This window comes from Chanodichthys erythropterus, chromosome 14, assembly GCF_024489055.1.
Source record: "Chanodichthys erythropterus isolate Z2021 chromosome 14, ASM2448905v1, whole genome shotgun sequence".
In the NCBI taxonomy this organism is placed as follows: domain Eukaryota; kingdom Metazoa; phylum Chordata; class Actinopteri; order Cypriniformes; family Xenocyprididae; genus Chanodichthys; species Chanodichthys erythropterus.
Genome location: NC_090234.1, coordinates 42,975,068 through 42,989,994, shown reverse-complemented (window position 1 = coordinate 42,989,994; position 14,927 = coordinate 42,975,068). Strand labels below are relative to the sequence as shown.

At 36.3% G+C, this 14,927-nt stretch overlaps 1 protein-coding gene across 12 annotated transcripts in view; it reads right to left on the bottom strand.

The window, feature by feature from the left end:
- si:ch211-141e20.2 (nectin-3) overlaps positions 1 to 14,927 on the bottom strand; it is a 52,040-nt gene that overhangs the window by 26,642 nt on the left and 10,471 nt on the right. For 9 of the 12 annotated variants that reach the window (XR_010897061.1, XR_010897063.1, XR_010897064.1 and 6 more), the window contains exons 2-3: positions 2,005 to 2,352; positions 1,389 to 1,691 (exon numbers count right to left, since the gene is read on the bottom strand). Coding sequence is in view for 3 of the 12 variants with exons in the window: in XM_067408568.1 (XP_067264669.1) it covers positions 1,389 to 1,691; positions 2,005 to 2,352 (651 nt within the window). In the remaining 9 variants the exon portion in view is untranslated. Of the gene's footprint in view, positions 1 to 1,388; positions 1,692 to 2,004; positions 2,353 to 8,483; positions 9,466 to 9,555; positions 9,670 to 10,095; positions 10,214 to 10,638; positions 10,720 to 12,057; positions 12,152 to 14,927 lie in introns of those variants that run through there. The other 3 variants (XR_010897066.1, XR_010897068.1, XR_010897067.1) reach the window with 2 other exon arrangements.

The window sequence follows — 14,927 nt, the reverse complement described above, 5'->3', positions numbered from 1 at the left end:
AAGATAGTTTTGGTCATTTAAGGTAGTTGTAATCATGCCGATATATATTCAATTGTTCGTTTTTGAGATAAGTTTGATTTTAGCTAGCAATTTGATGCTATAGAAATGGGGCATGTCGTCGTGATTGACAGTTGTGACTGACAGCTTCTCTGAGGACTGTCAGAGCTTGGAGGGGAGATTGAAAATATATTCTATAACTATTAATTTTTGATTCCTGTGTTATTCCACACTGACAAAATGAGTTGTTCAGCAGTAAACTGTTCTAACCAACCTACAGGATCTGATGGATCACTGAGCTTTTTTCAGTAACATTTAATGTGGGCGTTATTAGTTAAGATAACACGCCTAACGTTAGCCATGACGGGAAAAAGCAGGCGATCATTATCTGGCAGCCTCCGGGCGCCATTGGCGATTGCTTCTGTGCATGGCCAGGCTCCAAACTGATGTTTTTGCATAACGTGTCAGCGCCCATCGTCGTACGTTTTACATTCGGTTCATTACAATGTCAACATCGGTTCATTACATTACAACGTCGCATATCGTCCATCTTTTTTCACAGACTATGGGTTAAGCCCGTAATAGCTCCCCCCCAATCCGCCGGGCCCATATACACATCCATACCCAGATGCTACGCCACTACTTCATGCAGCATATATTTTCTGGCTCTGTGGCCATCTTACAACTGTTTCCACATGGGCGATTTATAGATTATCATGACAGAATATGCTAATCAGTGACTTTAAGTTAACTCCACATCAGCTACATAAATTCAACTGACCGTTCATCCTGTTTCATTCTACATGTTGTCATGTCACTACTTCTTGAGTGTCTCCCATCAACATAATACATAAAAGGTTTCTGATATTTTCAGTAAGTCTGCGTGACATGAGTCTGCGTGACTGCATATCGTTAATTGGAGCTGCTAACATGAGCTCCAGAAACACGCCCTCTTCTTGAGAGCAGCAGCTCATTTGCATTTAAAGAATTTAAAGACTCAAACTTCAGAGTTTTCCCAGTGTGAACCAGTCTGATGAATCCTTCTCTAAATGAACTCAGAATCCATCAGAGCAGCTACTGAATGAATAATTTACTGAATTGTAAATTCATGTAATGCATCATTGCTTAATTTTCAGTTTCTGTGCCACCAAGAAAGCAAAAATGTTTTCTTCTTATGATTTTGTTTATGGTTATCTTTATCTTGTATTTGTATTTTTTAACTGTAATAACTGAAGATTCATTCTTTACAAATCAAAAAAACAATCAAACAATCTTCCAAAACAAGTCTTTGTTTCACAAAAAGCTGGATTTGGAACAAGTTTGGATTTTAAATGAAAAGCACAAAGCATTCACTTGTATGCAAGCTGTTGGTTGATGCATCACATACTTACAATCAATGTTTATTGTGTAGTTCATCACAAGGTCTTCTCTTAGGGTTTTGTGTTTCACCACACACTGGACGTTCTTTTTGTTTAAATGTTTGAATGGGACACCAAGTAGGTAGGACACAACAGTAATGGTCCCATCGGGATGCACTGTATGGTTGGTTTCAGTCCTCAGAAAGTTTTCCAGATCTCCTAGTCTCCACATCACTGCTGCTGCAGGCAATGCATTAGAGGCAAAGCATGATGCCAACATAGCCTCTAAATGACCAGCAACAGGTGCCTCCCCTTTCACATTAACCACAGGATGAGCTGCATTTGAAATAGAAAAAAAAAAGGAATTAATTCAATGCATCATTAAATGTGAACTGTGAAATAATTACTTTACTGAAATAAATAATTACTAATAGCATTTACTAATTTCTCATTGAGAAACTTTGTTTATCACAAACCATTTATGTAGGATTACAGTTGTTTAAGACAGTTAAGTAAGCAAGAAATAGCAAGAAAGCAAGAAATATTTAAAATAACTCCATGAGTTCCATCATTGGTTAGGAATCAAAACACAGAAATATGAATGTAAGTAGGCATTATGTAACAGAATAACATAAACAAGCCATCATACCATAAACTGTGACATTAATGTCAGTTGTTAATGGCCCACTGTAAATTAAGTTGAAGATGCATGTGTAGATCCCTTCATCCAGAAACCTCATTCTGAGCAGCTGAATTGATCCATTTTTCTCTGCAAAGTTCCCAATGAATTGTATTCTGTCCCCCAATCCATTTGACTGTTCAGTTGTGCCATCTGGATGAATGACGAAGAAGATCTTGTCTTCAGGGTTTTCTTGTGTCTTTTTCTTCCACAAAATACGAGTTAGACTTTCATCAGTCTTAGTCAGATGGCACAACAAAGTGGCGTTTTCTCCATATATTACTGCAGTATCAAGACCAATAGGCCTAACCTTTACACCTGAAAATAAAAGAGTAAAAATAGTAGTAAAAATTAATAGTAGTGATTGAGTATAATTCTGTGGAATAGAACAGAGTAAAAAAAATAAAGTAAAATGGTAGGCTACTTATGCTAGCATCAATGTTCGGGATCATTACTCATTAGGCCTACTCCTTTCAAAAGCAACATTATTACTTTACTTATTACTTCCTGGTAACAGTAATTCTTTACACTAATTTTTATATTACTTTTCCATTTCATCCCACAGAGGTGTTAATTGCATATTTTCTCTAAATTTGCATGCACACCTCTTTGTGAATATTAGGGTATATTTAAATCATTGAGTTAGTATTTCATTAGACAGAATCATTCTTACTATTAATTTTCCACTGAAATATGCAATCTTTCAGTGCTGTCTCCCTGTGTTTTTACTTCTGCAAAAACTGTTATTATGACTCAGAGGGCAATCATTCACTGCACGTCGCTCATGTGTTCATAAACTCTCCCGATGATGCAGTTACACTACACTTTTGCGCTCTGTTCCGTACTCAGAGAAAATTTCTACACATGAAACATTAAGCCAATTAACATATGACAACATATGATTTGTATGTGATTTTTTAAATGTGATTCAGGCTATTTTTATAAGAATAAAGAATGTTTACATGAGAAATCCTAAGAAGGTGAAGTGATAAGCTTGTTCTAAAATGCTACACTCAACATACTTATGCCTCATCATTTGACCAAAAAAAAAAAAAAATGCAAATGCAATTGATTAAAAACACTCGATGATGGATTACAGTGAGTATCATTCTTTGTCTTACACTGCAAAAAGAGATACGTTGTGCAGAATTTTAACAATGTGGTGAGTGTGCTCAGGGACAATGTGTCAAATTTAACACAGTGCGATCCATCTTACAGTTTTTCTCCATTTGTTTGGCTCATTTCTTGAAACAGAAATTACATTCTCAAAACAACATAAACAAACCTCCAAACCACTTGGCAATTGTTCACAACAGAATTGATTTTCTCATTCATTTCATCAAAATTGCAAATGTCTAAGTACATGTCTCAATGTCTCAGTACATCTTTGCAAATGATTAAGTACAGGTAGCCTACATTTAGCACAATTTTCAAGTGAATAGATCTTGTTGATCTAAACTGATTGTTGATTTTCAGTCTAATTCGCTCCAAAACGTGTCAGCGTCATTTCATTGTGTAAGTCATCACATGCACAATAGTCTGCTCAATTGTCAAAATTAGGGTGCGTTCACACTTGTAGTTCGGTTCGTTTGGTTCATTTGGTCCGGAACAAAGAAGAAAAAAAAAACATTTGGTCCTGGTCCAGTTAGCGTTCAGATTGGAAATTTTATCACCGAACCAAAAGATACCGAACCTTATTGCATAGGGATACATTCACAGCGTGATTGGTCGGATTTTATGACGTATTGCCTATTTTGAGACAGAATTTACCGAACATCCAAAACAGTGCTGTTTGCTGAGGAACTCGTGAAGAGCTTATAAAATGTGTAAATTAGTCAAAACACTGGCGGGAATCCATCCGTCACAGACACAAGTGAACTGCTGTATGGAGACGCGCGTCTGATGCCTGTGATGGGCAAACTCGCCACTATGATGAGAAAAACCGACATGCGTGATGATTGTGTCCTTTTTAGGGTCTCGTCTCTTTCGTTTACATGTCTTTGGTCCGTATTGCGTTCATATATCATTCAAACCACCAGAGTTCGTTTGGAAGCAGACCGAGACCCATCTTTTCAGCGGTCTCGGTGCACTTGTTTGGTGCGCACCAGGATTCGGATGGCAGCATTCACATATGTTCAAATGAACCGCACTAACAGAGCAATCGCACCAGGGTTCGTTTTAATCGAACCAAACATGACAAGTGTGAACGCACCCTTAGTCAAGAACATAATACCATGAATACCATATATGAATCCTTGGAACATTTGATAAATCTATTACAGCAACTGACAGTCAGGTGATACTAGAACTTGACTAACATGTAACATGTACTGTAAGTCAGTTAGTGGTTGTCCATCATTATAACCTTTTTACAATTAAGCAGTGGTTCCCAAACTTGTTTGGCTTCAGTACCCACTTTACCTGATTTGTGTATCCAGGTAATCCAGGTATGAAAGTATTTGATTTATTTGACTTCTACATTTTGCCTAAAAACTGCAGCTTACTGTATGATGCAATTATCATTATAATCCTTATTTTGAAGAATATAACATACAATAAGAAAAAGGGTCAAAGAGCTGCAATTAGTGCCTCCCATGTAAATCTATCTACAGTTTTTCTCAGTTGCTTTGGTGCATTTCTCACATCAATATTTACATTTGCACAACAGTTAATGCAGTTCTCAAAACAATTAGTACAAACTGCAAAACCTAGTTGATAACCTGCAAAAGCGTGTAACTTGCTCAAAATGGATAGGTCATTCCTCAAAAGCAAGTATTCATGTCAGTGAAAGTGTCAGTGTCATCAAGATGAAAAGTTCTGACACCATTGTTTATGAACAAGATAGTCAAATGGCTTTGTCATGTTTTCATTATGACAGTTTACTCTGTCAATGTTTTCCAATGCAGAAAAGTCAGATCTTGGTGACACTACCTGAAAATGCTCAAGACAGCACTATATACTATTTGCACAGCCATTTGAAAAATACAGTAAAAGTTACACATTACTGTATTTAGTGAGGTAACTGAGTACACAACACTGAATATGTATGTTTCACATTTTTTCTGCATATGCTCTTTGCAATTCTAATTTGTTCACAGCATTGTGCAAAAGAAAAATTACACCCTTATTTGCAACAAACATAAACTCCCTTTGGGTAGAGCTGTGCACAACTGTAAACAATATTGCAGTACATATGGCAAATCTTTACTGTAACACTACTGTACACTACAATACACTTAATGTGTGATGCAGTAAAGCTGTATGTCTAAATGTAAAATGTACAGTGACAAGTTCTTGTCCCACTGCAAGCTTCATGTATGACACAATGACAGTAGTGCAGTGCAGATTGTTTAGTGCTGAATTACTGTCCATTTATGCACAATTGTTCTCCCAACGAAATGTTTGAATAATTGAATTTACAGTGGTTCTTCCAACATTTGGCTGCACCCTTCGACCAGCCTCAGCCATTGTGAGGCCGTGATTGACAACATGATCCACAATTGTAGCCCTGATTTCATCAGGGATCTGCCTATGTACTTGGCCTCTTCTTCCTCTTCCCCTGTTTTGTCCCCTTCCCCTTCCCCTCCCCCTCCTTCTTCCTCCCCGCACCCTCACCCCTCTTCCACGAGGCTGACCTTCCATTTCTGTGTCACAGTATTGTAGAAATGGTACACACTATGTTCTGCTTGGTTCATACGCTTGTAAAGTGAGGGTTTATGGGATTCAGCTCTGACAGTGATTGTAGAGAAGTGGCTTATCATTGGTTGCAAGTTGCTTGTTGCTTGTTGCAAGCAACTAATGCTTCACACACCCCTTCTCATAAGTGAAAGTTGAGATTCATCTGAGAGAAACTGTTCAATTTAGTAGACATTTTCAGATAAAAAAAGATTTTAAAAAATGTGCAAAATTTGCTTGACAGATTTTGACAACTAGTTCAACATTTTTGTATGTAATGACTCAAGCAATGAAATGAGGACTATTAGTTTTATATGGAATGACTATTCAGCATTCACAAGTATAGTTAATTTTGACTGACATGACATAAGCAAATGATAATGTTATAAAACAGCAGAGAGTTGTATGAAAGCAATTGATGCATGTCCAAACGCATTTGCAATTTGTTCGAAGGAATGAGAAACTGCTATATGATGTGCACAAATGACTAAATGTTGTGGAGGTTGAACTAACTGTTGTGCAAATGTAAATAGTGATGTGAGAAATGCACCAAAGCGACTGAGAAAAAACTGTAATACTGTGGGTTTTACTGTAACATTTCAGTAAGTCTAGTCATTGTTGATTTTCCCCCTCCCCTTTCTGTCAAATACCCCCTGTAGTACCTTTGCATAGGGGTACATGTACCCCAGGTTTGGAACCACTGGAGTATGATTAGTAGTATATTTACAGTTTTTTTCGATTGCTAAACGACAGTGGGCACAACTGGAGTCGCATGTGCAAAACTCTAACTACAGTCTGCACAGCAGCAGTTCATGTGGACCAAACTCTAGTTCGTTTTTCATTGCTTGAACACAGTTTTCAAAACTCTACACACTTATCCCATGACTTTAACTACAACCTGCACAACACTGTGGATTTACAGCACTTTGTTCAAATGCTAACACACTGCTGTCAAAACTGTGAACCACACATTCAAAACAGAATAGATTTCAGCCTTGTGCCTTTCCAACATTGCAATTTCAGCTGAAAGGCTAAGCAGGTGTCTTGTTTTAGACTTGTTAGTGAACACACACACACATATATATATGTAACTCATTACTGTAATTCTGTAAATTACTACAGACTATTGAAGCAAACTGCTAATTTTCATTTACCTTAAAGAATTATGTTCTAAAAATTTAAATAAATCATGTGAAAGAATGCCACTCTTTTCTTTGAAGAAAATATTACTTTGTATGAAGTCACTGAAATTGTTCAAAATGTAAAGATGAAAAGTTTGTATTTTCTGTGTTGGTGTTTGATGCTAGTGTTTTTACTTTCAGTGTGTTCTGAGTGACAGTGTGTGTTATCTCAACCCGATCTCACGGCAATTCGTACGTATTTTACGAGGTGGCTAAATCGTATGAATTCATACGACCTCACTCGTACTAATTCATACGTTTTTTGCTAAATCGTATGTATTTTACGAGTTGACAAATTCGTATGAATTCATACGAATGACCTACCCCAAACCCAATGCCCCTAAACCTAACCGTCACTGGGGTTTAGACAAATCGTACGAATTCGCACGAGTGAGGTCGTATGAATTTATACGAAATAGCCACCTCGTAGAATAAGTACGAATTGGTCGTGAGATAGCGTTGGTTATCTCAGTGAGGGTTGTGCATAGTGTTTGGCTGCACTGAGCCTGTTTTGAGCCATGTGTTAACTGTTTAGCTCAGGTGACTGTTGGTAGTGCAGACTGTAGTTAGAGTTTTGCACATGTATCTCCAGTTGTGCTCACTGTCGTTTAGCGATCGAAAAAAACTGTAACTTGTGGAGAACATAGAACATTCCTATGTAATTGTCTGTAATGTAGTGTATGACTCTTCTGTATGACTGATTTGATGTTTTCTTTTTTTACGCTATTGTAGAGAATAATGGCATTGGAAGGAAATGAGCAACCAGTGAAGAACTGTTGGTTGTGAAATGCCAGCTTTATTTACAGCACTGTAGGCTGCATATAATATTCAGTGTTTTTTGTTTGTGTGTTTATATTACAATATATTATGCTGTATACATTTTCTTTTTACTCTGATGTATGGAAGTTACTTTATGAGACTGAAAGGTGGACATGAGGGATATTTCAATGGTCCTCTGCCATTGTGACAAAACATCTAAACATTTTGACTTGCAGTGCTTACACAATGCCAAAGGGACGAAGCATTTTGGGGGCACTGACTGTTTAAATGAGAAAGAAATTTAGTTTTGACACATGAGTGAACTGTTTTAAGAGAGGTATGAGCTTTTGCAGGTGAACCATGGTGTTGTGCCGAACCATCCACGTTACTTTGGCAAAAGCACCAAGAGTGATGAGAATGTCCGGTCTGTTTCGAGAAATGAGCCAACGCAATTGAGAAGGATCTTTGCCATTTCTGTGGCACTGACTCTTTATATGGGAAAGGAATTTAGTTTTGAAGCATGAGTGAACAGTTTTGGGAGAGATACGAGCTTTTGCAAGTGAGCTATAGTGTTGTGCTGAACTGTAAGACTGTTTTGCCAAATGATCTTAGAGTTTTGAGAATATCATTTCTGTTTCAAGAAATGAGCCAAACCAATGGAGAAAAACTGTAACACAAATTGTGTACGGTAATTTTAACACACAATCGTGTCATTTAAACACAGTAAGTGTAACTGAAAATTATCATTTCTAATTAATGTTCATACAACAATTTTAAACATTACCACCCATTTGTAATTCTACAAAATTGAAATAAAACAGACAAGATATACACATTTTATTAATTTAATTTATAGTCACATTTTGTCAGGGTAAAGAACAATGCATTCACAGAGGCACAACAAAATGCTCTAAATCTCAATTTCATAAACTTAATTTAGATGATTAGATGACACAAATGCTTTGTAATGCTATTATCTACAATACAGTATACAATTAAAGTGTTACCAACAACTACACCTTGATTGATTGAAACAAACAATCATGCACAGTCAAGACTAACACATTTCTCATAACATAATATCAACTTATAAATGTATTGGATACAAGATAAAACTTTCCAAATCAGACAAATAAACAATTTTAAACCTGTCATAACAGTCAATTTTCAAAATCTATAGAATGCTGGTCAATTTTCTTCATGAAACAAATTAATTTGTAATGCACTAGCCATTAACGACCGTATTCATTCAAAGTGTTGCCAACATCAATTACACTTACAAGTAACAAGACTAGTGGATGACATTTCTCATAAACTCAAGTCAGACAGATACTTTTGGATGCATTTAAAGAAACATTTTAGATCAGACAAACATTCAGGCACATATTTTGAAATTTTTTGCAATGACAATCACTTGGAAATATTGTTAAATTGTAATTGTGTACTAATTGAAGTAATACTTCGTTATATCTTCTATAGTTGTGTTTGATGAAGAATATATTTGGGCCTCAAAAGACGCAGCACGGGAAGTAGGAATGTCAGTTTTAAAAAGAAGAGAATGTGGCTTTTCAATATTAGATGCTCCAGTCTCAGAAAGAGAAGACCAAACTAATCTGTGGTGGACAAGACAAGTTTCACACCTAGAATATATTGTCCACAGCACACCAGGCCCTCATCCACAGGAATGGTTACTCTGTCAATCCTTGCATTGATGTACTGTCATGTTTTGCTCTTCAAACTTCCAGTGTAGATCGGCTGTGGTCTGGTCTTTGATGCGGTCTCAAAACGGCTGCAGTCATGCAATATTGGCTCCACGCTAAGAGTTAAGGGAAAAAATAAATACATTTTAGGAGTTTATAATGCATCAAGACATCATTACAAAAATAACGGTCCATGTAAAACTTACCGGTACAAAATTAAATTGAAGGAATGAAATTTCAGATTTAACACTGCATCAACTTCCAGGCAACGGTGGCAGAAGATATGCAAGAACAACCATCATTGTGTAGCACTTTTTAATCTGAAAATTAATGAAAACTGATTAGCCTATGGGCCTAGGGTTGTTGTGATAACCACAATATTACAATACTGACAAGCCAGCCACAGAGGATGGCAAATAACTGCTGCAACCATGAAGTTTGTTTTTATTCATTTATTATGACTAAACCGTCCTCATTTTACACTCAATGCATGTGTTTTTAAGGTTAAATAAGTTAGTAAGAGTGAAGAGGGTTTTTTTTTTTCATTAAGACTTGAATGTGTACCATTACCATTATTATGTATTTACAGCAGCACCATAGATTTGCACTAAAGAAACCTAAGCAGTCAGAGATCAACGTGGGCAATTACCGGCATCTGTCCTCCTTCACGTCAAGTCATATTAATGAATATTTGTCATAATAAATTAAACAAGAGATGTGTGTGTAAGTAAAGACTTCACACTTACATAATATCTGCTTGGTCTTCCATCCCCTCTAAAAGAGAAAATTACTCCTTTCCAGGGTAGATTCAGCTTTCAACTTCTCAGTCTTTCCATCTGTTATTTATCCAAACTCAATATCGAGCTTAAAAGAGGAAACATTTTCAAAATATATCAGTGTTACTAACAATATCAGAACTTTTGCATTGTCTATTAAAATATTTTAAAGGGATATTACACCAAAAAATGAAAATATTATTGTTACTCACCCTCATGTTCCATGAGTTTCTTTCTTCTGCTGAACATAAAAGATATTTTTAAAGAATGCTGGTAACCAGACAGTTGACGGTAACCTTTGACTTCCATAGTTGGGAAAAATATATATAAAAATACTATATGGAAGTCAATGGATAGCATCAAGTGTCCTGTTACCAACGTTCTTAAGAACGTCTTCTTTTGTGTTCAACAGAAGAAACTCACAGTATGAGGGTGAGTAAATGATTTTTGGTTGAACTATCCCTTTATGTAAAAGAAGAAAATAAGTAAAGACTGAAATGCAATGAGACCTACCACACCCAGCATATCCGAGCAGCATTAGCACTCAAAGATTTCAGCCATTGTTGGAGTCCCCTTCGATGTTCATCTCCACTGCTGATTAAATCAAAGAACAAAGAATTGAAGAACAAAGTATTGATCTCAACAAAATACATTCATTTCTAATATCTATCAAACAGTCAGATGATGTAGTAAGCTGCAAGTTAGTACAGGTGTGGTCATATAATTAGAATATTGTGAAAAAGTTCATTTTTTATTGTAAATTATTTTTAAAAATGAAACTTTCATATATTCTAGATTCCCTACATGTAAAGTAAAACATTTCAAAAGTTTTTTTTTTTTTTTTTAATTTTGATTATTAGAGCGTACAGTTCATGAAATCCAGTATCTCAAAATATTAGAATATTTACATTTGAGTTTCATTAAATGACCATCTCTACAGTATAATTTCAGAGTCTGAGAGAAGACTGGAGAGGCACAGAATCCAAGCTGCTTGAAGTCTAGTGGGAAGTTTCTGAAGTCAGTAATGATATGGGGGGCCGTGACATCTGCTGGTGTTGGTCCATTGTGTTTTATCAAGTGCAAAGTCAATGCAGCCATCTTCCAGGAGATTTTGGAGCACTTTATGCTTCCATCTGCTGACAAGCTTTATGGAGATGCCGATTTCCTTTTCCAGCAGGACTTTAAGTGGTTCCAGCAGGACTTTAAGTGGTTTTTGCACTGCCCACAGTGCAAAAACCACTTCAAAGTGGTTTGCTGACCATGATATTACTGTGTTTTATTGGCCAGCCAACAAGCCTGACCCCTGAATCTATGGGATATTTTCAAGAGAAAGATGAGAAACAGTTGATCCAACAATATACAGATGATCTGAAGGCTCAATAGTGCCTCAGCAGTGACACAGGCTGATCACTTCCATGCCACACTTCACTGATGCTGCAATTTGTGCTAGGAGCAAGTCATTTGCTATAATATGTGCTGCCGACCAAGTATTGAGTGTACAAATGAACATACTTTAAAGAACTTGAACTTTTCTGTTTTGAAAATCCATTTTTTGATTGATCTTGGGAAATATTCTAATATTTTGAGATACTGGATTTAGTACTTTCATGAGCTGTACGCACTAATCATCAAAAAAAAAAATAAATAAATAAATAAATAAACTTTTGAAATGTTTTACTTTACATGTGGGGAATCTAGAATATATGAAAGTTTCATTTTTAAAAATAATTTACAATAAAAAAAATGAACTTTTTCACGATATTCTAATTATATGACCAGCACCTGTATATCATGAGAAATTTAAAGGCCTAACAGTCAAGGCCTTAGATAGACAGACAGAACATGGATTGCAAATTATATTGCCCCAAAAAAGTCACCTAAAATATCCTCACATTAAAAATGCATTTACTGTACAAAAACAAAATACGTTACCTGGATTTGACAGCACTCTCCGGCATTTGTGGTAGGGCTCCTGTGCTTGACGTGAAATCGGTCAAACCTTCATCTCTGTCAACATCAACAAATTCTTGAAAATAAGTTTAGTGTTAATCTAACAACGTCCTTGAAGAAAATTCATACCGTAGAAAGTAATTCGATGAGAACAGACAACATTTCACTCGGTCAACCGCAAAAACATCACAGGAGCACTGTGAACGCACCTGATGCAGTAAAAAAAAAGGCTCCACGTTAAATTCTTCACTTATAATGCACTCTTTTATGTGTTTATAATGATCTGGTGTGCTGGACAGCTTGTAGTGCGCTCTGCCTGGCTAATTCACTACCGGTACACTGCTCGATGCACGTTGCCACTTTCCAGCTAATTAACAACGTATTTGTTAGCTAACCATTTCCATGATCGATTTTTTTTTCAGCACTACGCATTTTAACAAGTATTATCTACTGTAACTTACGGATAGGATGGGTCCAACGCACCGCGATTCCCCTCAAACCAGGCCAGAGAGAAAAGAGCGTGATCCGCCGCAGTTTGAAAAGACGTGACGTGATTGGCTGACAAAAACAGCCGTTAATATTTCGCGTAATACATTGAAATATATATAATGTATATTTATTGTTATAAATGATTATTAATTATTCATAGAGCTTTTTATGTGCTACCATATGAAATATATGTATTGTTTTTATTTCCATAAACACAAACTGCCCACCCAGGAGATAACACATTTATTGTGTCAATCTGTTTTTTTTATTTTTTTTTATTACACATTGTGTGTTAAAAATCCTACACAACATGTGTCAAAATGCTGTCAACACAGCCTTGTGTGTTGTTTTTTGACACATCTCTTTTTTGCAGTTTACACTCTGCAGCTACTTGTGTTTCTGTTGACTGTTTGACCTTTCTTGCAAGAAATAAAACCTTTGAAAGACATATGGACAAGTTTGTCTCTTATGCAGTAAAAGTCCTTTTTATTTTTGCCACAACAATTTGGTGTCAGAAGAGTGGCATTCCTTGGATGTGCCTTTTGGAACCGAGAGTGGGAAGTGGTTGATCACCCTGAACACAAGTTTCAGCTCTAACTCGAATAAATTTAGGGATGAGGGGCCGACCACCGGGGTACAGAAGGGAACACCACGACTCTCTGGTAAGAGATAAATAAAAAATTTATGGGGAATTGAAGTTTTGAAATTTTGTGATTAAGAGTGATTAAGAGTAAAATTTGGAAAACGGGATGAACCATAGTGGTTGGTCTGGCTAACTCTGTGGTACATGATAAAGGGATTTCTAAGGGAAATGAGATCACATGGGCAAACGCGACATAGTTATTTCTGGAAGAGAAATTAAAACTTTGTGGGCGAAGGCAACATAATCAAAACATTCCGGAAACTTAATCACGTTAGGACACAGTTAAGATGTTTCCAAAGGGGAAATTTAAACTGTATCACACGGTTAAAGCAAATTTCTGGATTCAGGGGATCCTGTAGAGTCAGTGGACTACAGAGAATTTTGGGGTTCAGGGGAACCTGAGGAGATTAAATCTGTGGGGGTGCTCAACCTGTCCAATTTTAGGTGAAAAGTCGGATCTGTGGGAGACGTCCAACAGATTATTTAGGTGCGCGCCAACAAGGGAATTCCACAAGGGTACGGGACAGCCAATATGGGGAAATCCCAGAGCAAGCTCGCAAAATATGATACATTGGCCAAAAATGCATGCAAGATAGGAAAATTTGTGAAATTCCGAGAGAAGGATCATTGAGTGTCATAAGACTTAAGGTTGTAAGGGAATGAGTTGAAGAAGATAACTGCGATGTGGGGATGTTGTGTGAAAGCAGTGTGTGTGTGAAATGTAACCAGACAATAGATTGTAGGCTGGAGGAAGCAGACAGAAGGGAAAGAAGGTTGATGCAAAAAGAATTGGCATGTAGGGAAGGAGGAGTGAATGTAACTTACAAAAAGTTTTGTTTTTCATCCATTAAATGGATGCATGGCATTAGATACTTAAATTCATAAGAACTTAAATTTATATAATAATGGTTGAAGGAGAAAGCAGCTATAAGGCTGTCGTGCGACCTAGTAGTTAAGATGTGGATAAATAACATTGTGGTTCTGCAAAACAGTAGAAGCCATATTGATAATATGTTTGCATCTGCAGACTAACTATTTGATAGAGGAATACGGGATAACAAGCTATAATGAAGAGAAATATAGTAGCAAAAATTAATATTATGAAAAATATTCAGAAAAAATGTTTCACTTTATGGTAAAATATTTGAACAGTCTCAAGTATGTTTTTTATGTGATGAGCGCATCGTTATCATAGTGTAAAATAACTAAAATGATTTAGGACCTTTAATTTCTAAATGTTTAGTTTTTGATGGTCAAAATAAAGGCAAAAATGAGACTGCCAGTTGTAACAGAGACTCGACCTGATTGGAAATTTGTAATTTCTAAATTTCTGATGTGTGGGTAAAAGACAAATATAAACAGTTGTTTATTTTAAAACGTATGCCATTTCTGGCAAAGTCTTAAAGGGTTAGTTCACCCAAAAATGAAAATATTGTTATTTATTACTCACCCTCATGTCGTTCCACACCCGTAAGACCTTTGTTAATTTTCGGAACACAAATTAGAATATTTTTGTTGCCAGCAATGACATTTCCTCTCTCAAGATCCATAAATGTACCAAAAACATTTAAATCAGTTCATGTGAGTAAAGTGGTTCAATATATTATAAAGCGTCAAGCATATTTTTTGTGCACCAAAAAAACTAAACAATATAACGACGTATATAGTGATGGCCGATTTCAAAACACTGCTTCAGGAAGCTTCGGAACATAATGAATCT